Genomic DNA, 26,092 nt, shown 5'->3' with positions numbered 1-26,092 from the left:
ATCTGGATCACGGCTCCCCAGTGAGGACACTGAGCACAAGGGCCCCGCCCGAGGCCTCTGGTGAGAACCAGGCCTTAGAGGTTGGCCCCCCAGCTCTAGCCCTCGTGGCCCCCCTGAAGCAGGCAGACCTTCCTGCCCCTCCCCAGCGCTCCTACTGTGGACGAGAGCTTTGGGTAGGCCCTGCTGTAGCTTGTCAGACTCATGTCCAGCCAGTGGGCTGTGGCCATGACCGCCGGGGGTGGGGCCATGGATGCCGGGGGTGGGGCCATGACTGCCGGGGGTGGGGCCATGACTGCCGGGGGTGGGGCCATGACTGCCGGGGGTGGGGCCATGGGTGCCCCATCCCCTGGTTCACTCCTGCTTCTGCAGAGGCCTCTGTGCCAAGTACTTGAGCATCTGCTGTGTGCAGCCCTGATCTAGGTATGGGGGTCAGAGCCAATGTGCTAAAAATCCCAGACCCTGGACTCCCGGGCTTGCAGGTAGAGTGCAGGGACCACCTGGGGGAGCAAGTGGGGGTGACCCCCCTTGACCTGATGTTGGAAACGAGCCACTGGACCCCAGAGTTAGTCACCTTCCCAGGCCGGGGGCTGAAGCTGTGTGCCCCCTCCAACCTTGGCACCCTGCCCTCTGGGTGCACTTGGCGGTGGGCAGTGTCCTGGGCCGTGGTGCCCACCACGGGGCTGGGCAGGCCCCTTGATGACCTGTCTCCCCTCCTCTCCTCTCCTCATGCCTCCCAGTCTCACGGGAAAATGGTAAGCCCCTGGCACTCTCGTTCTCAATGCCTTTCTCGCCGCGGCCCGATGCCGGCACTTCCCTCCTGGGTGGAGCGGGGCCTGGGCTGGGCTGGGCTCCCGGGCTCCTTCCTCCTCCTCTGTCCTCTCCTCGGCTCGGGGTCTGAACCGTGCCGCGAGGCACCTTCCTGATTCAGATTTGCTCACTTGGGAGGGTCTGAGGCGAAGCCCCCTCCCACCTGCCCCACCAGCCCCTGGAAGTTAAGGCCTGGGCGGGTTCGGCGCCGGCGGGGTGCCGTCTGTTCTCCGTGCCATCCTTTCTTCGCCCTCTGCTTTCCCTCCCTCCCTCTCTTCCTTTCTCCTTCCATCGCTGACAACACAGAGTCGGACTCAGACGTCCCAGACTCTTCTTCCTGGGACCCTTGGAAGCCCTGGGGGGGAGTGGGGCGCTGGGCCGGCCTTGCCGCGGCGCCCCAGGCCATGGCCTCCTCTGCTTTTGTTCTGCATCAGCCCACGGAGATGCGGGGCATCACATTTAGAAAGTGGGAGGGGTGGGCCGCGTCCCAGAGGGGCCCTGAGCCAGCTCTGAACGTGGGGCGGGTCTCGGAACCCGCAGAGGCCTCAGTTGCAGGTGCTCCTTGGAGGGGGAGGGAGAGGGGGCCCGGGGCATCGTGTTGGAGGGCGTGCACGTGCACTTCGTACACACACACGCACGTGTGCACACCCAGGCCCGGCACGAGGGTGCGTGTTCAGGCCTCTGTGCCGTGGCAAGTGCGTCCCTGTCTTCTCCCGCAGTGGTCCTATGGCTTCTATCTAATTCACCTCCAAGGGAAGCAGGGCTTCCAGTTTTTCTGCAAGACCGAAGACATGAAGAGGAAGTGGATGGAGCAGTTCGCGATGGCCATGTGAGTGCCAGGGTGCCAGGGCCCGGGGGTGGGCTCACCCCCCCATAGATTTGGGGCGGCCTTCAGATGACCAGAGGCTGCCTGTCTCCATCACCCGCGGGATGCCAGCCCACCCGAGTGGCACCCTCACCGTGTCATCGGCGGTGGCCAGAGGGCCGTCCCTCCGGGGCAGCCTGACTGGGGCAGCTCGGCCAGCTCCCTGCCCCGGGCCTCCCACACCTGAGCGGCAGGGCTGTGAGGGGCAGGAATGGCCGTGGTGCCAGATGGACTCAAGGTGACTTGGGGCCTTGGGGCACGACAGGCTGGCCGATCGTCCCTCTGAGGGGAAGCCACAGAGCCGCTCTTGCGTGCCATCTGGGAGGAGCCCGCTGTGTTCAACAAGGAAGGGCGCTCGCTGGGGTCCCCAGACCCCTAGGCCTTGAGGCCAGAGTGGCCGGGGCCCGGGGGCCTCGGGCCCGAGCGCTCCCCTCTCAGGCCTTTTCCTCCCGGTGAAATGGAGACAAACGGAAGATCCGATGGGGTCCTGCCTCGGAGTGGAGGGGCAGCCAGCCGGGGGCCCCAAGGCTTGCTTCCCAGGGGTTGTAACTATCTCCCCAACACCCTGCTATGAAGATGTCCAAGTGTCTGTCCACGTCGAAGGTGTGTTACTGGGAGCGCTGGGCTCGCGCCGGCCACCGCAGGCTGCGGTTTGTCACCCGCCGTCCTCCCAGACCTTGGCCGTCGGCTGTGGGCCTGTTTCAGGGAATTGCAGGCGTCAGCGCCCATCCGTCCCTGCAATACCTGCAGTGCCCATGGTGAACCAGGACCCAGAGCTCGGTGCGATTGTTGCGCCTCAGGCTCGCCCGCAGTGACATCCTCAGCGCAGCCGGCTGAGTCCTGACAGACTCCTGCACCTGTCCACACCCAAACCCCGTCCAGCCCGTTGCCATCACCCTAGAAGGTTCTCGAATGCCTCTGCAGGTTCATTTTCAAGCCCCACCTGGACCCTCCCTCAGCCGGCAGTCAGCGCCCCACCCCGGGTCTGCCGACGTGTCCAGGCAGCTCCAGGCTCTGAGTCCCGGCCCCTGACTCCCGGCCCGGCGGGGGCTCGGGCAACCTGGCGCCTGCCGTCCCTTCCCTCAGGTCAAACATCAGGCCTGACAAGGCCACCGCCAACCACCACAGCTTCCAGATGCACACGTTTGAAAAGACCACCAGCTGCACGGCCTGCAGGATGTTCCTCCGGTGAGCCCCCCGCCCGGGCCCCCCCGGGAGCCTGGTGCTGCCTCCATCCTGCGTCCCCATCACCGCCGGCCCACCGCCCCAGCCCCGTGCGGTGCTGAGCCGCAGGGACCTGGGGCACTAGCCCATCCATGTGGGACTCAGCCGGGCCTCGGGTGCTTGGGGTCCAGCCGGGGGTGGGGGGGGGGTGATGGTCCCCGTGGGTGGCCGGGGCCTGTCCGGGGGGAGATCCAGCCCCAGGCTGCACGTTGCCGGGGGGTCCTGGGCGGGGGGAGCTCAGGGCTTGGGGAGTGGATGCCCGACGGGGCAGGAGGCAAGGTGGATCTGGTGGTCACCTCACCTGCCATCCCCTCTCCTGGTGCAGGGGCACCTTCTACCAGGGTTACCTGTGCACCAAGTGTGGCGTCGGGGCGCACAAGGAGTGTCTGGAGGTGACCCCTCCCTGCAAGATCAGTGAGTACCACCCCTGCCCTGCCCATGCGACAGGAGACCCTGCCACGCACCCCAAGCCCAGGGTCCCATTCCTCACAGCTGCTGGCCTGGGCGTGTTCCCACATTCTCCTTTCCTGCCATGGTGACCCCCCAAGGCAGGGACCAGATGCGGAAACAGGCTCAGAGAGAGGAAGACGCCTGCCCTGGGTCACACAGCATCAAAAGGCCCAGCCGGGGAGCAGGGTTCCGTTGCAAAGCCCTTCTCCTAACTGACAGGCTTTTTTCTGCCTCTTCTGCACCCCCTGCCCAGTCCAGTTGTAAGCCTCTAGAAACCTCCACACAAGGGCACAGAACATTCTTGCCACTTGCATGGAGGTTTCCAGTCGTGGAGAAACACCTCACCCCCGGGTTCTCCTGCCCCCGGAGAGGTGCGGCCCTCTTTTTTTTTTTTTTGTCTTTTTTGTTGTTGTTGTTGTTGCTATTTCTTGGGCCGCTCCCGCGGCATATGGAGGTTCCCAGGCTAGGGGTTGAATTGGAGCTGTAGCCACCGGCCTACGCCAGAGCCACAGCAACGTGGGATCCGAGCTGTGTCTGCAACCTACACCACAGCTCCCGGCAACACCGGATCCTTAACCCACTGAGCAAGGCCAGGGATGGAACCCGCAACCTCATGGTTCCTAGTCGGATTCGTTAACCACTGCGCCACGACGGGAACTCCAGGTGCGGCCCTCTTTACCTACGGCTGTGTGTGTAGGTGGCTCACACGCAGGCACAGCACTGGCCGTGCTCCCCTCCGCCTGGAGCCCATTTGTCAGATGGGGCAGCCTGAGGCCAGGAAGGGGAAGGGACCTGAGCCCGCCTGGCCGGCACCCAGACTGCTGAGGCGCCTCCGGATCATCCTGGTTTGGGGGGATGAGCTGGTGCGCTAGAGCGGCTGGACCAGCAGCCAAAAAGCCTGAGATGGTTCTGGAAGGTTTCAGAGCTACCACGGCCAGGGGCTGGCTGGGCCCTGGATCTGGTGGGGAATGGGCCCCAGGGATTCATCCCGAAGGTACCAGCCCGTCAAGGGTCAGCACCACTGGCCGTGCTGGCCGTGGAGCCAAATGCCCTCGTGTCCCCGTGAGATGGCACTTTGATACTGCCGCCCAGCCTCAGGGAAACTGAGCTCAGAGAGTGGTGAACAGGCTCCAGGGAGTCGGGAAAGCGTGCCAGGCGCTTGTCCTCAGGACACCTCTGCCTGGAGCAGATTTTGTCCGTGCCTTGTTTACTGTGACCGCTGACCCCATGCCCTGATCCAGGAGGAGGTCTGACGGGTCGGCCCAGGTCCCCTGGTCCCCACCACAGGCCCCAGGCATCCCCTCTGGCCCAGGGGAGATCCAGCAGCCCCCCGGGTCCCCTCCAGGCCAGAGGAGACGGTGCCCCTCCGAAGGCGGCCGTTCAGCTTTGCCCGCGGACACCGCCTTCCTGTGGCCACATGTCCTTTGCACGCAACGACTCGGTGGTTCGCTTCTCCTGGCGTGTTTGCCCTGGTCTTAAAAGTAACAGGCATATTTATCCAAAAGTTAGAGAAAAGAAAGAGAAGAAATAAAGACGAAAGTAATTCTCTCTCAGGAACCTATGATGAAATAACCAAAGGTGACATTTTGGTATATTTCCTGTCAAGTTTTCTTACTTTTAGATACGCTTTTGGGTTCCCATCCCCCCTCCCAATTACGAAACACTCGTTTCCCATGGAAATTAGAGAAAAAGGAAGGAAGGAGATTAACAGCATCTCACCGGCAAAAACGGCCACAGTTACTGTCACGTGCTTTCTGCTTTTTCTGCACACGCATGCACGCGTGCACACACACGTGCCCGTCCCCCACCTCTCTCTCTCTTTTAAAAATTTTTTGGCTGCATCAGCAGCATGTGGCAGTTCCCAGGCCAGGGATCAAATCTGAGACACAGCTGTGGCAACACCGGATCCTGAACCCACTGCTCCAGGCTGGGGAGCCAACCCGTGCCTCAGCAGTGACCCAGACCACTGCAGAGACCACGCCGGCTCCTTAACCCCACTCGCCACCACGGGAGCTCCTCCCTCATCTCGTTTTATTATGTTTGTTTTTTTCTCACGATGTATGTACTTGGGCCCTGACCAGATAGGTGGTCGCATATCTTTCACGAGCCGGGGTTATCGGCATCCCTGTGCATCGAGAGCCCCTGTGGCACCTGGGTTATGGGTTTTTTTCGGTTTTTCTTTTTTTGCTCTTTAGGGCTGCACCCGCAGCATATGGAGGTTCCCAGGCTAGGGGTCCAATCGAAGCTGTAGCTGCCGGTCTACACCACAGCCACAGCAATGCCAGATCCCAGCCGCGTCTACGATCTACACCAGAGCTCACGGCAACGCCGGATCCTTAACCCACTGACCGAGGCCAGGGATCGAACCCACAGTCTCATGGTTCCCAGTCAGATTCGTTTCCGCTGCTCTACAACAAGAGCTCCAGCACCTGATTTTATTTCAAGGAGCCCATGGTCCCTTTCTTGTCCTCTGCCAGGACTCGCCCTGGCCCAGCCACTCCAGCCACTTCTCTCGGCAGATTCCAAGCTGCCTCCTCTCTGACCCTCGCTCTTATCTTCATTCTGGGCTCAGTCTCCACTCCTTGGCCTCATCAGCATCACCTCTGCCCTGTGCCAGGGACCCGTGCCAGGGCAGGTTTAACTGTTAGCTGCCAGGATGCCCCAGGGAGATGCCAGCTGCTCCCGGAGCAGCACCCCGCCCCCCAAGGAGCCCCCATCAGGGCCGAGCCTCGCGGCTGCGTTCCCCATGAGAACAGCTGTTTGCCCTCACCACCTCTGACACTGTGACCTTGCTTCTACGGGATCTGTGGGACCTTATGTCCGCCCAGAACAGTCTGCGACTGTGAGTGCTAGATGGTGTTGAAGTCACATCAGCCGCACCTTAGCCATTGAGGGGGTGGCCTGGCAGCCCAGCTTGTCAGGTGGCCAGGGCCTGGCCTGGCTCTGTGCCTCCCCAGGGGGTCACCCCAGGACAGGCAGAAAGCATCTTCAGAACGTTTGCCTTCCATTTGACAGGCTGAGGTGCCCCCTGTCCAAAGTGAGCATGCTGACAAATCGAGTAGCATGCCAACCAGTGTCTCCTGTCACCTGCCCAGGGCAGGCATCACCAATCAATTGTGGAAATCTTCCTTCTGAGCCCAGTGATTAGGCAGCTCCCACTACTGGAGCAGAGCTGGCTCCTGCAGAAAAGCCTGTGTGCCACTGGGTCAGAGAGTGTGCTTGCCCGTGGGCCCCCCAGAACCCGAGCACAGAATTTGCTGACACAAGTAATTGAGTGATTTTCATGGTCGCCAGCCAAGCGTGTCCACAACCCAAGACTGGAATGAAGGGCCTTGGAGCTTACTTTGCTCACACGTGCAGGCACCAGTGGTCCTGCTGTGTGGACGGTGCCCCCTGCCCCCTGTCTGTGGTGTTGGCTGCTTGCCCTCTGACCCGGATGTGCTTCCTTTTCAGGTTCACCTGCAGACCTGGTGAGTCCACCAAACCATTCCCTTCCTGCTGCCTGCACCCCATGCAGCCCTGTGCCCGGAGCTAGAAAGACCACGCATTCTGGCCCTCACGCCTGGGAGCATGCCGGCTTGCAGGGCCCCTGCTGGTCACCAGGGGCCTTTGCTTCCCTGCATGGGCCTCAGTAGAAGTGGTCCCCGTGCCCAGCCACCTGGGCCCTGATAGCGGTTGCCCTGCCCAGCTGCTGCCTCCCTGCCTGCCCGGTGGCTTCCTGGCAGCCGTGGGTACCCAGCTCCATGACAGGTGTCCGCCCACCTGCCCTGCCTCCTCCTTTGGCTTAGAGCCCTCTCATCAGCTGACTTGGGGTGAAGTCACCGATTCACTTACGGGGTGTGGACGTTGCATCTCACCCCAGCCGTGGGGTCCAGCCAAATTAACCAGCACTTAAAGGGCTCCTAATGAGCCCTGCGTGGGGTCCAGAGATGCCCTCAGGAGGAGGAAGACACAGCATTTAGTGGTCACGGCAGGAGGTGTCCCAGACAGAGGTGACCCACCCCAGGCTCAGAGCAGGGAGCCCCAGGCTGGGTGGTCAGGGTGGGCCTCCTGGAGGAGGTGTGTATTCATGGAAGGAATGGGAGGGGGAGGGGATGGGTGTCCCGGGGCTGCGGAGGGGCGCAAAGGCTGAGGGTGTAGGTAAGGCAGTGTCACATGGGGAAGCAGTGTCACGAATGCCTTGCGTCTGCTCCCTTGACCCTTCTATCCGGGGTGGGGGGCAGGGGGTGTTGCGCACTCGGGCAGCCTTCTGCCCTCACAGTTCTCTGTCCTCGCCCTCACAGGACGCCTCTGGAGCGGGGCCAGGTGAGTCTCTGGGACTTGGCCTTCTCTGTCATCCGTGTCCTCTGTCACCCTGGGAGCCGCGCCTGGGCCTGGCCGTGGCGACTGCCAGCTTTGCCCACTGTTCTTGGCCCTAGGCTCCCTTCCGCCTCCACAGCCACCTCCCCGGGAACCTTCTTCTTTTCTGATGATGCCATGCTGGGCATGGGGACAGGGCCCAGCCTGCAGAGGGTCACCGTCCCTTCGGCCCAGCTGCAGCCCAGAGACCCAGAGCAGAGCAGACAGCAGGATGCTGCTGCCGCCGCCACGGTGCCGTTTCCTCTGTCCCCTCGTGTCCCCACTGCCCTGCTCAGCATCGCGTAGGATGCCACCAGAGCCTGGGCAAAGTGTAATTTAATTATGAAAACCATGCTGCTGCCTGCAAGGTCTAGGAGCAGCCTGCAAGTTCTTGGGGGCCTTAGCCAGCCCCCCAGCCCCCCATTTCTAATGAGAGGGGTACCCCATCTCCTGCTCCACATGGCTGACTCTCTGTCACAGATTTGAAAGGTGTTGCATGAAAACCCATAAAGTGCTATTTAAAAATAATTTGCGGAGTTCCCGTCGTGGCGCAGTGGTTAACGAATCCGACTAGGAACCATGAGGTTGCGGGTTCGGTCCCTGCCCTTGCTCAGTGGGTTAACGATCCGGCGTTGCCGTGAGCTGTGGTGTAGGTCGCAGACGCGGCTCGGATCCCGCGTTGCTGTGGCTCTGGTGTAGGCCGGTGGCTACAGCTCCGATTCGACCCCTAGCCTGGGAACCTCCATATGCCGCGGGAGCGGCCCAAGAAATAGCAACAACAACAATAACAACAACAACAACAACAAAAAATAATAATAATTTGCTATTGGAATTCCTATTGTGACTCAGTAGGTTAAGGACCCGATGTTGTCTCTGTGAGGGCATGGGTTCGATCCCTGGCCCTGCTCAGTGAGTTAAGGCTTCGACACTGCCGCAAGCAGTGGTGCAGGTTGCATATGCGGCTCGGATCTGGTGTTGCTGTGGCTGTGGCGTAGGCCGGCAGCTGCAGCTCCGATTCAGCCTCTAGCCCGGGAACCTCCATATGCCGTGGATGTGGCCCTAAAAAGAAAAAAAAAGAAAGCAGTAACTTGCTGTTGCCGCAACGATACCTTGAATCTGCTGGTCGCGTAAGTAGTGTATTTATAGGACATTTAGCGAAGGGACAAAGGATTTTTTCAGGAAGAATTTAGGGAGGGGTGACACAGGCGCCGTCCACTGAGAGCCCCAGGTTTGAGAACGCAGGGAGGCCAAGGTCACCTTGGGTGGGCAGCCACGGCGCGGAGTCACAGAGCCACGCCCACTCCTGCCTTGTCCCCGCAGGTCCCAAGATGGTGGCCGTGCAGAATTACCACGGCATCCCCGCGCCCCCCGGGAAGCCTGTGCTGACCTTCCAGACAGGCGACGTGATCGAGCTACTGCGAGGTGACCCCGAGTCGCAGTGGTGGGAGGTGCGTCCTGGGCCGGGAAGGGTCAAGGTCCTGGGCTGCCCCCGCCCCCGTCACGGTGGAAGCGGGGAGTCCAGGCAGGGGTGGGTTTGGGGCATAAGACCGACAGGGTGGAGAGAAGGGGGTGTCAGCAGGACCTGGGACTTGGGGGTGGTGGCGGAAGGACAGTGGCCCCTCTCAGGAGGGGCCCTCTCTGCCTGCCCCCGCCCCCGCCCCCCGAGGTCCAGACCCCTCCCCATCTGCCGCCCCCTGGGTTGCATCCTGCGCACCCTCCCCAAGCTCCCCCGCCAGGCCGCGTCCACCCTGCACCCCCAAGCCCTGCATTGGAGGGGACCCCAAGTCTGAGAGCCACCCCCCCGCTGCCCTCCCCCAGGAGGCCCCGGAGGGAACAAAGGCGGACATGGGTCCATGTGACAGTTTATGGTTCTGAGCCTTGAAACTTGCTGTTCTGATCATAAGGCCGGAGAAACTGGGGCCACTGGTGCTTTTCCCTCCCAAGCCTTGGGGCTCGAGGGAGCCCTGAGACCCCTGGGGGTGCACATGGGCCCACGGGAGCCAGAAGCGCTCACCCAGCCTGGGCGGCCGGGCGCGACCTGCTCAGAGCTGATGCCAGTACTGTTACTGCCGTCATGGTGGTTGCCCGGCCCTTGTGGGTACATACTTCCTGAGGAACTTAGGGCACTAGACCGCGCCTCGCCTACCTGGAGACTCGGGAGCTGAGAAGGGGTCTGCAGTGCGGAGTCTGCCCCACACTGACCCCGGCGTCCCAGTTTCCCTCCCCCAGTGCGACCCGGGCTTCAGGTCCGGGTGGTCTTGCAGAGATGCTTTGCTGATGGGAAGGTGGGGGGCTGAGGAGGAGCTGCCGGGGGACCCTCAGGAGGGTCTTCCGGGCAGAAGGAACAGGGAGAGTGGACAGCTGCCCCCGGACCCTCCCAGGCAGTGACCCCCAGGTCCGCGTGCCCCTTGCTCTTTGGGAAGGGCCGGGTGGATGAGGAAGGGACCGGCCGGGAGATGGGGCTCCAGTCCCGGCGCCGAGCAGGTCGTGCAGCTTCTCTGGGCCTCAGTGTCCTCGTCTGAGAAGTGGGGCGCCCCTCCCCTTCCCGCCCCCTGAGCTTACTGCAGGGAGGTGATGCTTTCCCGGGCTTCCTCTTACGCTCCTAAGGATGAGCTGCCCGCAGGCTGCAGTGCCCTGCCTCCCCGGCCACGGGCCCTGACCCTCTGCCCTCTCCCAGGGTCGGCTGGTGCAAACCAGGAAGTCGGGTTACTTCCCTAGCTCGTCTGTGAAGCCCTGTCCGGTGGATGGAAGGGTGAGTACTTCCCATGGATGCTTCTAGAACATGGTGGCCAGGGTGCCGTGAGCCGTCTCCTCACTCAGGATGCCCTGGGCTGGTTCCGGCTGCTGTATGCTGGCCCCCGAGCTGGGGCTGTGCCCAGAAAAAAAGGCAGGTGGGGGGGCCAAGAGGCAGGGCACCTCCTGTTGGGAGGATGTGACTGGTTTTAAAGGCACTAGAATGGACATTTCTGCGGCAGGTGTGACGGACCAGAGACCCCGCTGCCTTTCTCCAGATTTTAGGGGCTTTAATTTGAGGGCGCTCTTCTCCCCCAAACATAGGAATTCAGAGCCAGATATTATGATATTTAGAAAAAAGGCAACACGGGAGTTCCCGTAGTGGCTCAGTGGTTGACAAACCCAGCCCGTATCCATGAGGACGTGGGATCCCTGGCCTCACTCACTGGGTTAAGGATCCGGTGTGGCCAGGAGCTATGGTGTAGGTCGCAGATGCGGCTCGGATCCCGCGTGGCTGTGGCTCTGGCGTAGGCCGGTGGCTATAGCTCCGATTGGACCCCTGGCCTGGGAACCTCCGTGTGCCGCAGGTACGGCCCTAAAAAGACCCCCCCCTCCCAAAAAAAGAAAAAAGGCAATACAGCATTTCTTTCATCCGAGTGCTGGGGCGCAAATGCTTGACAGTTAGCAAAGGCTGCCGTTAGCCTTGAATACATTGTACCCCCCGCCACCCCCCCACCCCAGCAAGTCAGTCGCAGATGAGAGGAACTTCTCCCTTCCCTGCCCAGGCCTCGGTTTCCCCACCTACTTGGTGAATGGGCAGGGAGGGGACCGGTAACCCGGGAGGCTTTACCCAGCGTGTGGCCCGCTGAGGGGAGGCCAGGGTGGGGGCGCTGGCCAGTGAGGGCACGGCGTGGGCTCCAGAGAGCTGCGAGGCTTTTGCAAGGCTGCTGGTGTCCGCAGCGCGGGGGACTCGAGGTGCGGGGGTGCTGCTGTCCACGGCTGGGACGTTCCAGCCCCCTTCAGGCTGCCTCCCTCCCTGGGGATCACGGGCCCTGCTCGTGGGAGGCCGTCCATTCATTTATTCAGTCCGTCAATCCCTGAACCAAACCCACGGAGCATCTGTTCAGGGATGGCAAGTCCCGGCCGCTGCCCTCGGGGCCTCCCAGGCCTGTGGCTCTGGACCTCTGTCCACACGGGCGATTGGACACTGCCAGTCCCCACGCTGTGGACAGCCTCTGGGGAGACACTAACTGGAACGTTCTCTCCTGCCAGCCACCCATGAGCCGGCCACCGTCTCGGGAGATGGACTACACCGCCTACCCCTGGTGAGTGGATCTGCCTGTGGGGGGCTGTGGGGGTCCCAGGCTGCTTCTCTTCTGCCTCCAGGGCGGCTGAGCCCAGCTGCGGGCAGCCCCCTTCTTGCTCCTCCGTCTGCAATCGCTTGGAGCCTGGGGAACCTTCTCTACCCCGAGGCCGCTCCTTCCCTGTCAATAAACAGATCGTCAGGCTTGAACATTTGGGAGAACGAAGCCTTTCTTTTCTTCTTTCTTTCCTTCCTTCCTTCCTTCCTTCCTTCCTTCCTTTCCTTCTTTCCTTCTTTCTTTTTAGGGCTACAGCTGTAGCATATGGAGGTTCCCAGGCTAGGGGCTGAATTGGAGCTGCAGCTGCCGGCCTGCAACCTACGCCACAGCCTGCAGCAGCACCAAATCCTTAACCCACTGAGCGAGGCCAGGGATCAAACCCACATCCTCATGGATCGTCGTTGGGTTTGTTGACGCTGAGCCACGACAGGAGCCCCCAAGCCTTTCTTTAAAGGGATCTTCCTTGGGCTCCACTGTGTGAAATACGTACAAGGAAGTCTATCGGAGGCCGGAATCCTGTGTATTTGCTCATACTGTGCTCCATGAGAGCAGTGCGTTTGTTTGATGGATGGAACGCCAAGGTGGTCGTGGCAGGTGTGAGTCCTGGGGCCAGATTTTATCACGGCTGCGGCTGACTGGTCTCTTCCTGGCAGAAGCTCGCCCTACGGGGCCCAGAGCGGCCGGCCCTCTACCCCAGGAGGGTCTGCACCCTCAGTGTCCCCGGCCTCCCCAACACCTTGAGACCCCTGGCTCTGTTCCTGGACGTTGTTCGCCCTGCATTTGGGTCTCATGTGGAGCGTGGAGGACTGACCTATGGTTTTCAGTAGATGGCATGTCACACAGGACTTTAGTTTCCTAATGCATCTTTTTACAAAAGCCCCAGTCCAGCCCACAGAGAGGTGCGGATGGGGTCTGGCTTTGTTCTGGAGGTGGAGCTGGGGAGTGGGCTTCGCTTCCATAGAGATGGCAGGAAAGCTTTCCCTCCCACAGTCCCAGACCCACCGGTGGAGGTGCTGGGGTTGTGGGTGTGTTAGGACACAACCCCCCACAGAAGCAGTTTGTGTTTATTACTGCTTTTTAAATGGTAAGAACTTGGAAAGGAAATTGGATCTCACATCTGTTACCCTGAACGCCTCTTGCAGGCCCAGGGCTCTGGAGGGCAGAGGTCCCGGTGGACTGGCTGGGGGGCGGGGGTCCTTCTCTCTCCCCCAGCCATCCTCTCAATGCGGGCGTGTGCCCTCGGGCACACGGATGCCCCTCCCCACGTCTCCCAGGCCCCGCCCACAGCTCACCCCGCCTCCTGGGGGCATGGCCTCGTGTCCCCAGCCACTAGCTCCCACGGGGTTAGGTAGATGAGCGCTCGTGGCGGTGTCAGTGGACAGCTCCCGTTTCTTACTCCGCTCCAGGTTTGCCGGCAACATGGAGAGGCAGCAGACCGACAACCTGCTCAAATCCCACGCCAGCGGGACCTACCTGATCAGAGAACGGCCGGCGGAAGCTGAGCGTTTTGCCATAAGCATCAAGTAGGTGGCAGCTGGGAGTCAGGGAAACCCCTTCGCTATGGAGCCCACACCCCCTCCAGATCCTGGACTTGTTGGATGGAGGGGCCTTGGAATGTGTTGCCCAGACCAGGGCCCTTTTGAGATGAAAGGTCCACACAGTGCAGCTGGCCTGGGACGGCCGTGAAGGACCCCAAAGCCACCCCATGGGCCTGAGCTTGGGTTTTTCAGGTGGCAACCAGAGGAGCTCAGGTACCATGAGCGGTCAGGGACTTCCCAGCGCCCCCACAGGGGCCTTGAGAGCATGGACCGTCACACTGCAGCCAACTCCAGGCTTCAGCCAATGGCCTTCGGGCTGCTGTCCTCCTGCCTGAAAGCTGCCCCCTGGGGAGTCTTCTGTCACCTCTTTAAGAGCTGGAATCTGATTGATAGTTGGTCACCACCGGCATAGGACACACGCTGGGCAGGAGTCTCGGGACAGAGATTAGAGGGCTCTGGTCCACCGTGACCTCGATGGCCATGACCTCAATGGGATCATGAGCCCAAGCAGGCAGCCTGTGTCCAGGGAGGACCGCCTCTGTTCTGCTGGGTGGGTGCTGGGGAGGGCAGGACCCGCCAGGATCACTGGACAGCTTCAAAGTCGCACTGGGTGCTTGTGGTATCAAGAAACAGAAGCCACCGTGAGGGAGCAGAGAGGCCTTTTCTGTAGGATGCAGTGATGCCTCTGGACATTAGGGGCAGATGTGAGCCAGGCTGGGGCTGGGGGTGGGGTGGGGGCGCACACCCAGGTCCTGGACACACAGCCCCCTCCCACCTCCCACCTCAGTGCATGAATCTCTCCTTATTCTGCATCACTGGGAGGTCTGCAGGTGCTCGTCCCCGGTCATCCTAGGCAGGGGGGTCCCCAATACAGAATGGTGGCTGAAGACCCCCGGGGTGGAAGTGGTGGATGTGGGGAACTCAGAGGAGCCAGAACTGAGAACTGCCATGATCCCCACGGGCTTTCCAAGAGCCCACGGATGTTTGCATCTGAAACGATGCACTGGGCTTTCTCAGATATAAAACACAAAGAACAACTGCCACATGGAAAGTGACAGGTGTCTGATGACTGCCAGCTGGACATGACCTGGGTCACCTCGTGCACAGGACCTGCTCTCGAGCAGAGGTCAGCTGCACCTGCCGTGGGTGGTGGGAGCACTGTACAGTGTGTGGCCCCCCAGGGCAGGTCGGGCCCTGGGAGGACAGTGGAGCATGCGGGCTGGTGGCATGGCCAGGGCGACACCAAGCAGTGAAGTGGCAGAGGCGTCTCTCACCCGATGGGAGTCTGCAGAGCATCCTCCGGATGCCTGGCCCACAGGGCTCTGGAGTGGGGCTTAGGCGGGTCTCGCCCAAGGAGCTGGCGGGGTGGTGAGCCACTCAGTTCACTTTCAACCCAGGAAGAACAGTGTGGTGGGTGTTTATTCCGCTAACTGGTTTCCGGACGTTAAGCCAGCCTTGCATTCCTGGGACGTCCCGTTTGACGGTGGAGTAAAGTCCCTTTTATATGTCGGTTTGTGTAGAGGCGCACGTGCAGAGAGATTTGCTGACGGCGTTTGAGGATGTGGGCTCCTCTCATAAGTGATGCTGTGTCATTTTCTTGTGATGCCTTTGTCTGGCTTTGGAGACAGCTGGCAAGGGGGTGGGTGGCACTGGGAGGGAGGGGTGGGGCATGAAGACCACTCCATCGAGGCCACGTTTGGAGACCTGAGGATACCGGGCCGGGCTGAGAGGGTGACAGGAGGGGAGCATTCTGGGCCGAGGGGACAGCCAGTGTCGGGGCCTGGCGGGCTCGTGCTTGGCCTGTCTGAGGAAGAGCGCCTCCGGCTGGGCAGCGGTGGGGGTGCAGGGGGCAGTACTAGGAAATGGTGTCACCGCTGGGGTGAGGCTGCCCCCCTGGGGCCTCATGGGCTGGGGCCAGACCTCTGGCTTACAACCCAGGCTGTGAAAGCCTCGCCAGGCGACGGGGAAACCGGGAGGGGGTCGTCCCCATGCAGAGGACAAGCAGAATCCAGGACAGGAAGCCTCAGCGGGGCTGGAGGGAGGAGAGGGGTGGGGCTTCGGGGCCTGAGGCCTTGGGCTGGCCCGGGAGTTTGGGCTCTCGTCTGGCACGCCGACCTGACAGATGGGTGGGCGGTAGGGGACAGGCCCAGGCTGGGGCAGGGGAGGGCCGAGAGGGAGCAGCCGTGGGAGCAGGGGTGTGGGTGAGGGCCAGGGTCTTTGCTCCAGCAAACACGTGATAGCCTGGGCCCCTGGGGGGGGGGGGGCTGGGGGCTGTGCGGCCCCTGCGGTGACCACCCATGCGCTTTGCCTGGACCCCCAGGGAGCTGGGGCTGCGGGGCCCGTGCACTGACCGCCCATGTGCCTCGCGCAGGTTCAACGACGAAGTGAAGCACATTAAGGTGGTCGAGAAGGACAGCTGGGTCCACATCACGGAAGCCAAGAAATTTGAAAGCCTCTTGGTACGTGATGCGTGGCTCCCGCCGGCCTGGCCCCGAGGGTGGGAGGAGGGCCCGGGTCGGCCGCCACGGCCACGTCGGGGAGGCGTGGCCCCCGCACCCACTCCCGCAGGCCGGGCTTGCAGAGGTTGCCCACCGTGGGGGAGGAGGGTCTGCACAGCGTCGGGGAGGTCCAGGGACCTCTGTCCCCAAAACCTCGTGGTGGACAGGGAAGGCCTCCAGAATCACAGCAGCCCAGGCCTGCCCAACCGGAACCGGAAACTGAGGCCCGAGAGACTCCATCCAGGGCGGGGCTGCTGGCCAACCTCTCACACACACACACCACACACACACACACACACACACACGGCTTCCAGTTCCCACCCCCCCACCCCCACCTGTCCCAGCCCAGCCAGTTAAAGGCATAGTCCTACACATGATTTTAGGGAGTTCCCTGGTGGCTCAGCAGGTTAAGGATCCAGCATTGCCCCTACTGTGGCTCTGGTTACTCCTGTGGCACGGGCTGGATCCCTGGCCTGGAGACTTCCACATGTCGCAAGTGCGGCCAAAAGAAAGATCGAGAGGTGACTTTAAAGCCCGGTCCAGGAGTTCCCGTCGTGGCTCAGTGGTTAACGAATCCGACTAAGAGCCATGAGGAAATAAAGTCCTGTCCCGCGTTCCTTTGCTTCATTACACGTGTCGCCTCTTCTGAGAATGTGCAGGTAGAGCAGGCGCGCTCTTAGCCGGCCCACAGCGGCCCCAGACACGCACACAGTAAAACACCCTCTGCCCCCCAGACCCGTGTTCTTGTCCCAGGGTGAGTCCCCGCAGCCTCTAAGTACAGCCCACTGTCTATAGGTTCCTTTTTCAAACAAAACCACTGGCCACACTGGACCCAGCTCCCGGTTTACCTCCCAGCCCTGTGAGCACTCACCACGGGGACAGCCCTCTCGTCCCGCTGTGGCCGCACAGCCTTCGGTCACGTGGACGTGCTGTGATTCCTGGGACTTCCCTGGTGTGGGTTGTGTGCAGGTGTCCAGTTTTTCTCCATTATGCAGTGTTGCAGGGAGCATCCCTGTCCACCGAGCCAGGCCTTCCTCCGTCATTTTTCCTATAGAAACCTTTGCGTGAGAGATTGTAGGTTCAAAAGTCTGCCGTACTGACCCCCCCACCTGCGGTCTGAGTGCTGGTGGGGGAGGGGGAGGGGGAGTTCTCAGGGGGCCAAGAGGCTGAGCCCCCCCCAGTGAACCCGAGGAGGTCGAGAGGGAGGGCCGGGCGCCTGGGAGGACTGCCTGGAGGCGGAGGCCTCGATCAGTGAGTGCGTGCGTCCTGCAGGAGCTGGTGGAGTACTACCAGTGCCACTCGCTCAAGGAGAGCTTCAAGCAGCTGGACACCACGCTCAAGTACCCCTACAAGTCACGGGAACGCTCGGCCTCCAGGGCCTCCAGCCGGTCCCCAGGTAAGTAAGGCCCGCGTGGGGAAGGCTCCCTGTGGGCCACGCTGGCCTAGGCCGGGAGCCCCTCCCGATTCCCGCCCCCCCGAGCCAGGGTGTCCTGGTGGCCCCATGTGGCAGGTGGGGAGGGCCAGCTCTGAATTGCTGAGGTTGGATGCCTCTGCCTGGAGGCCGGTGGAGAGCGAGCAGGGCAGGGCCCTTCTGTCCTCAGGCCTGTCCTGGGCCCCAGCGTCACCCTCCTCCAGCAGCCTCCACTGTAAAGGAGCCAGGGCCAGCACCTCTGTTTGCAGAGGGGGCTCCACAGCGCCCACAGGGGCCAGCTGGATGGGGGGCAGGGTGGGCCCCGAGTGTTCGGCCTCCAGCCCAGGACTCTGTCTCTGAGCCCCCTGCTTCCTCCAGCTTCAGGGTCCTGCAAGACCGCGGGTCCCACCTGGGCAGAGCAGGCCAGGAGGGGAATGGCAGGCCCGGAGTGAGCACCTGCTGGGCGCCGGGCAACGGGCTGGGCTCTGTGCGCGTAGTTGCCTGAGTTCTCACCCCTCCCGCCCCCTGGGAGGAGGTGGGAACAGGTGCACGGGGCGGGGAGTGAGAGCAGCTCGGAACTGGCCACGCCACACTGTGCCCAGGTGGACCCCGAGGCCCGCGCCATCCCGCTGCCCCCCTGGTGCCCTGGCGGGACCGGGCCTCCCTCCCTGCCACCTGTGACCACGTCCTGGCTGCCCGCGTGTGGACGCCCCCGGCCCCTCTTTCACGGTCTCTCTCGCCTCTTTGCAGCTTCCTGCGCCTCCTACAACTTCTCTTTTCTCAGCCCTCAGGGCCTCGGCCTTGCTTCTCAGGGCTCCTCCGCCCCCTTCTGGTCAGGTACCGCCGCTGCTCGGGGCGTGGGGGGCCCAGCCCGCCCCAGCTGCCTGCTGGCCCACAGCCCCGGCCTGGAAGTGTCCGCAGCTACCGGGGGGCGGGCAGGTGGGACGGGGAAGGAAGGGGCTCAGCGAGGGGGCTGGGGACGCTGCAGCACCTGTGGACACAATCAGGCTTGGCGCTGTCGCCGCCTCTGGCCTGCTCACCCCATGACCACGCCCCAGCTACCAGCCACTGTCCCCCGTTGCTCTCCGGGAGCTTTGCCTCTGGCAGCAGCCAACAGCCGGGCGGCCACCCTCAGGGTGAAGGGGGGAGCAGACCCAGGGCGGGCCTCCCTCAGCGGGAGTCCTGGAGGACTTATGGGACTTGGGTGCAGAGGGACAGGTCTTGACTGACCCTGGCCGCATGGCCGTCTGCTGCCAGATCCAGAGCCCTCCCAGCAGCTGTGTTTCCCCTCCCGTCACGGTCATTGTCTTCTGCCCATCAGGACTCCTGGGTCCCGGCTGGTCCAGTGGGGTTTCCAGTTTGGTTGGGCTCAGGAATTGGGCACACGAGGGAAGTTGGGCACCGGGGCCCTGGGGTTCAGTTGCAGGCACTTTGTCACAGTGAAGGCTGGGGCTGGGCATGGGTGACTCAGCTGCCCACTGACATATGCTGGCCCTGCACTGGGCACACAGGGGAGATGCCCTGGGAGCTGGCTTCTGCTCCCATCCCCACGAGCACCCTCGCTGCCTGGGGCGGCCCCAGGGCGGGTGTGGTGAAGCTCTGACTCCCTTCACGGTGGACCTCAGACAAGCCACGTGGCCACAGGATTGGGCCCCTGCAGAGGCGCGAGGGGCCCTGCGGCTGGAGCCTGGTCCGTCCCTCCAGAGCCTTTTGGCCTCCTCGGTGGGCACAGGCCTGGGCACCAGGGGGAGACCCGGCTCCGCCCGCAGGACCCTCGGCCCCGGCCGCCCCGCCCGGCAATGGTGTGACGTCCCCCCTCCCCCAGCAGTGTTCACGCCCCGCGTCATCGGCACGGCTGTGGCCAGGTACAACTTTGCTGCCCGGGACATGCGGGAGCTCTCGCTGCGGGAGGGCGACGTGGTGAAGATCTACAGCCGCATCGGCGGGGACCAGGGCTGGTGGAAGGGCGAGACCAACGGCCGGGTGAGTGGGCCCTGGGCCCGCGCGGAGGCCCGGGAGGCGGGACTGCGGCGGGCCGGCCCCGCAGCAGCCCCTCGCCCCGGGAGGTTGCGTGTCCATAGGCTCCGTGAGCCAAGGCCACACCGTGGGGAAGCGACGTCCCGGCTCAGATCTGAACCCAGGTCTGTCTGACCCTGTGTCTGCACTCGGTCCCATTCTGTGGTCCGTCATGGGCCCTGCGGGGGACAGATGGGGGTGCGGTCTTCAGTTCAGTTCACGTGCACGTGCCCTGCCCTCTTTGCAGGCGGGGGGGGTGCCGCCACACTGAGAGGAGGGCCCCAGTGTCCTCGTGAGGCCCCCGCTACTCCTTAGGACCCCGTTTACACCCTGGCGAGATGGGAGGGGACACCCACCCAGCCTGCGATTCAGAGACCCCATGGCTCCTTATCCCAGTATCCTGTCTGGTCCCCCTGGCTTTGACTTCTGTTGGCAGCAGGGTGCCAGAGCTCCATGAACCGCCAATCAGGAAGCGTCCAGCTTTGGGTGGGGGAGCGGGGCACTGCAACTGCCCACAAACGTTGCTGGACTTGGCTCCCATCGCTCACCATTCCCTTACCAGGTGGTGGGAACGGGTGGGCCTCCATCCGGCACATCGTCTCTGCCCCTGGGAGGCCCTTGGTCTCCTGATCCATTTTCCACCTGACAGCCCTTCAGAAGCGTGAGGGCCCTGAGTCCTCGGCAGCTGACCCAGAGGGCTGGGACCACTAGCTCTCAAAGGGCCGAGAGGTGCCGGGAACTGTGACCCACGAGTACGCAGCTGGGCCCTCACCCCAGTCGTGAAGCCAGCCAGTTTCCAGGTGGTTTCGGTGCGGAGTTCAGGTGTAGAGCCCCTGGTTCAGAGTGTCACTAGGTGCTCCAGTTACTTTCACCTTCTTATTATGAAAGGTCTCTTTTTATTCAGGGCAGTTCTTCTTGCTGTGAAGTCTACTTTGTCTGCTGTTAGAGAGACGCCCGCTTTCTAGGGGATTAGTGTTTTGCCTGGCCTCCTTTTTTCTGTCCTGCATTACGCTCGACTTTCGTATATTTAAGCTATGGTCACAGGAGAAAGTTGTATCATAAGTGGACTTTTAGAAGCCGGTCTAATCCGGGCGTCTTTGCCTTTTGCTGTGCCATTTACATTTAATGTAATTATGAGATCTTTGGATTTAAGTGCATCACCTGTGTATGTCCTATTTGTCACATCTGTTCCTTTTTTGTCCTTTCTTTCCTACTGCTGGATTAATTAATTTTCCTCTTCCACGCCTCGCTCCCTTTCTTAGCTTGTTAGTTACACGTTCTTTTCTTGTTACTTACGCGGCTCTCTTAGAGGTTGGGTGTTCACCTTGACTTCTAAGACCTTAAAGGAGGACTTTCACTCATCCCCGGACAATGCGAGAAGGACCTTACAACCTTTGGCTACGTTCATCTTCCTCCCAGCTTTTGCGTAGATGTCCTGTTTCTTAGTTCAACATGTTTTGAAACCCCCTAAGACACAATTTGTGCCGTAAGCAGTTAATGCTCATTTCGATTTGCCTCCTTCCCTTTGCCAGGCCTCCTTGTTTCTTCCTGCGTTGTTGTATTTACATTCGAAACCGCGTTCCTGGTGCCTGAAGTTCCCTCTTCTGAGTATGATTTTGAGTGCAAGTCGGCTACGAAGAGATTCTCAGCTTTTGTTCCCTCTGAACACATCTTTATTTCACTTTCTTTTTCAAATGTTGTCATGGTAAAATGTTTGTACCCTATCTTGAAACAACTTCAAATTTAAAGAAAAGTTGCAGGGATGCAAAGAACTGCCCTATGCCCAGATTTACTAAATAATAGTTTGTCCCTTTGGTGTCTCATCCGCATTCTCTTTCTCACGTGCTTCTTTTCCTCTACGCCGTTGGAGGTTTCTTGCAGAAAGCACTCCCCTTTACCCCGAAAGAACTTGAGCGTGTATTTGCTAAGATCAAGGACGTTTCCCTTTGATGTGATTGTCTAAGCCACAGTCCGTATTCAGACTTCAGCGCTGTCCCAGTGATGTCTTCTCTAGCAGTTTCCCCTGGTCCTAGATCCTGGTTGCATTTCCTGGCCAAGACCCTCCACTCTCTGTAATCTGGTCCATCCAGTTCCTTAGCTTTTCTCTGACTTCCACGACTTTGACATTTTTGGGGAGCATGGGTCAGGTTTTTTCTTTTGCTTTTTCTAGCTGTGCCTGCAGCATAGGGAGGTTCCCAGGCCAGGGGCTGAATCCGAGCTGCAGCTGCAGCCTACACCACAGCCATGGCAACAGCCCAGCTGCATCTGTGACCTACACTGCAGCTTGCAGCAGTGCCGGATCCTTAACCTGCACCCTCAAAGTGACAATGTCAGGTCCTTAATCTGCTGAGCCACAACAGGAACTCCTGGGCCAGTTCTTTTTGTAGACTATCCCTCAATTTAGGTTTGTTTGATATTTCTTCATTATTGGATTGAGGTTGTGGTTGTTGGGGTTTTTTCGGGGGGCGGGGGTAGGCACACCCCAATGGGGATGTTGTATCTTTTCAGGGGTGTCATGTCCTATCAAGAGGGTTATGTCAGTTTGTCCCATTATTGTGACAGTAATTGATCCCTTGGTATCTGCCAAATTTCTCCGATGTAAAGCTACTGTAATTAATAGGTAATGCACAGGGTGATACTTTGAAGTCAGATAAGTATCCTATTTTCTTTTTTTTTTTTGTCTTTTGTCTTTTTAGGGCCACACCTGCAGCAGATAGAGGTTCCCAGGCTAAGAGTCTAATCAGAGCTGTAGCTGCCAGTCTACACCCACAGCCACAGCAATGTGAGATCTGAGCCGCGTCTGCAACCTACACCACAGCTCACGGCAATGCCGGATCCTTCACCCACTGAGCGAGGCCAGGCATTGAACCCACAACTTCATGGCTCCTAGTCAGATTCATTTCTGCTGTGCCACAACAGGAATGCCAAAGTGTCCTATTCGTCATCAGACTTTCACCTACTAGTTTTATCTTTCATTGGGGAATGTTGCCTATTCACTTATTTCTGTCTTGGTGGAAAATAGTGATCATCTGTCTTTCCTTATACACTTATTAGTGGACATTTCACTCTAAAGAAAAACTTTCTCTCTCCCCTTGTCTTTCTCTCCCCAAAATCCATCATCTCTCCAGCAAGACTTGCTTCCTCTCTGTGAGCCATTGTCTTGAGGTCATTTTGGAAGGCTGTGTTTACTGAGTTTGGACTTCTAGGCCGGCAGGTCTTCTAGTTCCTTCATCCCTCGAGGATGCTGTTCCATTGTCAGCCGGCTTCCATCTTTTTGTAGAAGAGTCGGTCAACTTTCTTACAGTGGCTTTTTTTTTTCTTTTTCGGAAATGTCTGTGTTATTCCCCACTGGCTCCATGTAAAAAAGTCTTTGATTTCATCGGTGTTAGTCTGATGTGCCTGGGTATTGTTTCCTCTGTGTTCATTCTGTTTGAGGTGCAGAGAGTTTTGAATGTGTGGCTGGATGTCCTTCATCGGTTTTGGGAATTTCTTCAGATCGTGTATCTGCTCCATTTTCTCTCTTTTCTCCTTCTGGGACTCTTCACGTGGGTGGTAGGTCTTTTTCACTATGGGTCCTACATGTTAGTTAGACGATTTTACGTGCTTTCCATCTGTTTTCTCTGACTTTCCATCTCATTACTTTTTGTTGACTTATCATCCAATTTATTCGTCTCTTGCTTTGTCTAATCTGCTCTTTTTTTGGCCACACCCCCAACATGCAAAAGTTCTAGGGCCAAGGATCGAACCTGTGCCACAGCAGCAACCCAAGCCATAACAGTGATGAGGCTGGATTCTTCACCTGCTGAGCCACCAGGGAACTCCAGTCTCATCTGCTCTCAAATCCTTTCGGTGGAGTCTTCATTTCAGTCCTTGTGTGTTTTCAGTTCTGGGATTTGTGTGTGGGCTCTGATTTCAGTTCTCTGGTAAATTTTTCTGCTTTCTCATCAGTTTTCTGAAGCATCCAAGTTAGAGTTGTTTACATTTCTTGATGGGTGACTTCAATATCTGGATGACCTGGAGATGGTTTCTGTTGTCTGCATTTTCTCGGAGTCTCTGCCACTTGGTCCTGATTGAGCGCCAAGTGTATGTAGGTACAGCAGAGGCTCTGGGTGATGCCATCTTCCTCCAGAGAGGGTTTGCTTTTTTTTCTTCTGGCCAGCAGCTGGCAGGTAAGAAGGTCACCTGAAACTGCTCGGGCTGGTGCATTTCAGGGTCACCCCCTACTCCTGGGCCCCAGCTGCACAGGCTCTCAGCCCCCTTCTCCAGGCCTCTCCTGGGGTCAGCCTGCCTTAGAAGGCCAGCCTTTTAAAGGGTCCCCCTCCTCCGCGAGCCACCACTTGCTGTCTCCACACACACACACCACACAGAGAACCACACACACACCACACACACATCCCCACACACAGAACCACACACACATCCCCACACACAGAACCACACACACATCCCCACACACACAGCCACACACACCCCCACACACACGCACACACACAGAACCACATATACACACCACACCCCCCCACACACGCACACACACAGAACCACATATACACACCACACCCCCACACACACACCATACATACACACAACACCCCCACACACACAGACACCCCCCACACACACACACAGAGACACCGCACGTGTGCGCACACACACACACACTTACGTGAGTCTGCCGTCTTTTTCAGATTGGCTGGTTTCCTTCAACATATGTAGAAGAGGAGGGCGTCCAGTGACAGCACGAAAGCCAGCAGGACTCGCGGATTTTCTTGGAAGAGTCGCTCCAGCTCTGAGTCTGTGTCTCGCTCCGCGACTCGGAGGGGAGACGGCCGCCAACCTTCCAGAGTCTCCAGCAGCCTGTGGGGCTGGGAGGGTGTTGAGAATCCTACACGTGAACCGTCCCCAACATCTGCCCTTGGTGGCGTCCTGGGTACGCTGCTTGTACATAGAGGAAAGCCGGGCCACCCGCTCGGCTGCCGCCACCGCAGTGCTGAGGGGGAGGGGGTGCCGGTGGCATCCCGAGCCAGGCTCTGGGCACAGCCAAGGCCAGAGCACATCTCACCTTTGTCCTGTCGAGATGGCCTTCGGGAGCCCAGGTCCGAATGCAGACGCCGTCCCAGGGAGGGCTGGGACCTGCCCCGGCCCCTTGCGCTCAGCCTCTGGACCCTCAGTCCTGCTGGTCCCTGTGCTCCCGGGGGCGCTTCAGGCCTTGAGAGGCAGAGGGGCCCTCAGCCAGGCTGCTGTTCTTGGGCCCAGAGGGAGCAAGCACGCAGGCACCTGTGCGGCCCCTCGGCCCCCTCCTGCCCATCTGCACCAGGGGTGTGCGGAGACCCCAGGGCAGCCCTCTCGGGGGAGGGGAGCCTCAGGAACGATGAAGCTGCCAACCCTGCCCCCGGCCCCTGGTACTGTCCTTGGCCCCGCGTCCTTGGTGTGTGTCTGTCCTGTCCTGCTGCCAGGTGGATACAGCGTTTGTAAACCCGATACGGGCGGGAAAAAGACAGGGTTTCTCCACTCGCTCGGTCTCTGCTGCTCACATTCCTCTCCGGGAGGCCGCCCACTGCTCCCCGGCGTCTCCTGGGACTTGCAAGGTGGTCCCGGGACTCTTTCCAGCCTCTCCCCAGCCTCGGCACGGGTGTCAGTTCCAGCCTGTGGCAAGTCCCCCTTCCAGGGCCTCCTGCAGCCCATGAAATGGGACCTGCGGCCAGCCCGAGATAAGTGCTCTTGGGGTGGCTCCTCCTCCGAACGCCCCCTCCTCACACCTCCTGGCCCTTGACCTCTGGCCCGACCCCAGATGTTACATGAGACCCAGTGACACGGTTCTCTCTGCGCTCCGCCCCAGAGCTACCGGAGCAGCTGGGCCCTGTGGTCAGCTGCACGAGGTTGGGTGTCGCCGAGGCCGGGCCCTGCCAGGGCGGGCGCTGGTGGCCACGCCGCACCCTGGGGTTCCCCCGAGGTCGGTCTCATAATCTCGGGGCTCAGCTCCCACAGTCAGCACCCGGCGTGGGGCACAGGCAGGGAGGGCTCTGAGAGCGCGGAGAGCGGGCGGAACAGAAGGCCGCCAGCAAAGGCTTGGACTTGAGGGCGACAGGGTTGCATTTGGGGGCAGTGGGGCCGGGGCCGCGGGGGGCGGGGGGAGGACCCCCACGGAGAGAGCGGACCCGCATCCCTGTCATCAGGACGCACCGGCACTTTGCACGTGACCTTGGCTCGGCCGTGAGCCCGGGATGGGAGGGAGGAACCAGCTGGCCCCGTTCGTGTTTACGGTTTGTCGGAAAGGGTTTTGGTTTTTGTCGTCGTCGTCATTGTTGGGGTTTCGTTTTGTTTCGTTTGGGTTTTGGTTTGGCTGGTTTGCTTTTTAAGGGGGACGAACGTGTGTAATTATTTCATCCAAAGCTCCCTTTATGTATGTGACTAATAAGGAAGAGATTTTATCATAGCACCAGAATAACTGTATATGTGAGGCCATCGTGAAACAAGGCACTGCGGTTACGAAGGACACTGAGCAAACCCTGGTTCTGGTGAATGTTTTGCTTCGTTTTTCTTTGTTTCGAAACTCGGATTGGTTCGGTTCGTCTTTGCACTGCAGGAGGGGAGGAGGAGGGCTGGGCGCAGGCTGGGATGCGGGTGATTTCGGCAGGAGACGGGACACCCTCGGGGCGGGGTGGGGGGCTTCGGACCTGGGGCCTGAGATTAGCTGGGAACACGTAGGCGCCCAATGCATGCGGGTCAGGGGTCTGGGGGTCCTGCAGCTGGCGGTGACCCCAAACAGAACACAGACTGTACATTTGCCAAGAGGTTTTTTTTCCCCAGACCATGGTTTTACCGCCAATAAACCTGAGTTCTTTTCTGCA

The 26,092-nt window shown here is 60.3% G+C and overlaps 1 protein-coding gene across 5 annotated transcripts in view; it reads left to right on the top strand.

Annotated features, from left to right (window-relative positions):
- VAV2 (vav guanine nucleotide exchange factor 2) overlaps positions 1-26,092 on the top strand; it is a 176,731-nt gene extending 150,639 nt beyond the window's left edge. For 3 of the 5 annotated variants that reach the window (XM_047768856.1, XM_047768853.1, XM_047768857.1), the window contains exons 15-27: positions 1,527-1,636; positions 2,759-2,860; positions 3,222-3,310; positions 6,800-6,816; positions 7,630-7,651; positions 9,005-9,132; positions 10,362-10,436; positions 11,690-11,742; positions 13,185-13,301; positions 15,688-15,775; positions 17,087-17,210; positions 19,051-19,208; positions 23,930-26,092. In XM_047768856.1, coding sequence (XP_047624812.1) covers positions 1,527-1,636; positions 2,759-2,860; positions 3,222-3,310; positions 6,800-6,816; positions 7,630-7,651; positions 9,005-9,132; positions 10,362-10,436; positions 11,690-11,742; positions 13,185-13,301; positions 15,688-15,775; positions 17,087-17,210; positions 19,051-19,208; positions 23,930-23,977 — 1,131 coding nt within the window. In that variant the 3' untranslated portion in view covers positions 23,978-26,092. Of the gene's footprint in view, positions 1-1,526; positions 1,637-2,758; positions 2,861-3,221; positions 3,311-6,799; positions 6,817-7,629; positions 7,652-9,004; positions 9,133-10,361; positions 10,437-11,689; positions 11,743-13,184; positions 13,302-15,687; positions 15,776-17,086; positions 17,211-17,975; positions 18,063-19,050; positions 19,209-23,929 lie in introns of all 5 variants that reach the window. The other 2 variants (XM_047768858.1, XM_047768854.1) reach the window with 2 other exon arrangements.

The sequence above is a fragment of the Phacochoerus africanus genome, chromosome 2 (genome assembly GCF_016906955.1).
Source record: "Phacochoerus africanus isolate WHEZ1 chromosome 2, ROS_Pafr_v1, whole genome shotgun sequence".
Classification (NCBI taxonomy): domain Eukaryota; kingdom Metazoa; phylum Chordata; class Mammalia; order Artiodactyla; family Suidae; genus Phacochoerus; species Phacochoerus africanus.
The sequence above is the reverse complement of the archived record's forward strand: the minus strand, read 5'-3'. Positions and strand labels throughout refer to the sequence as shown.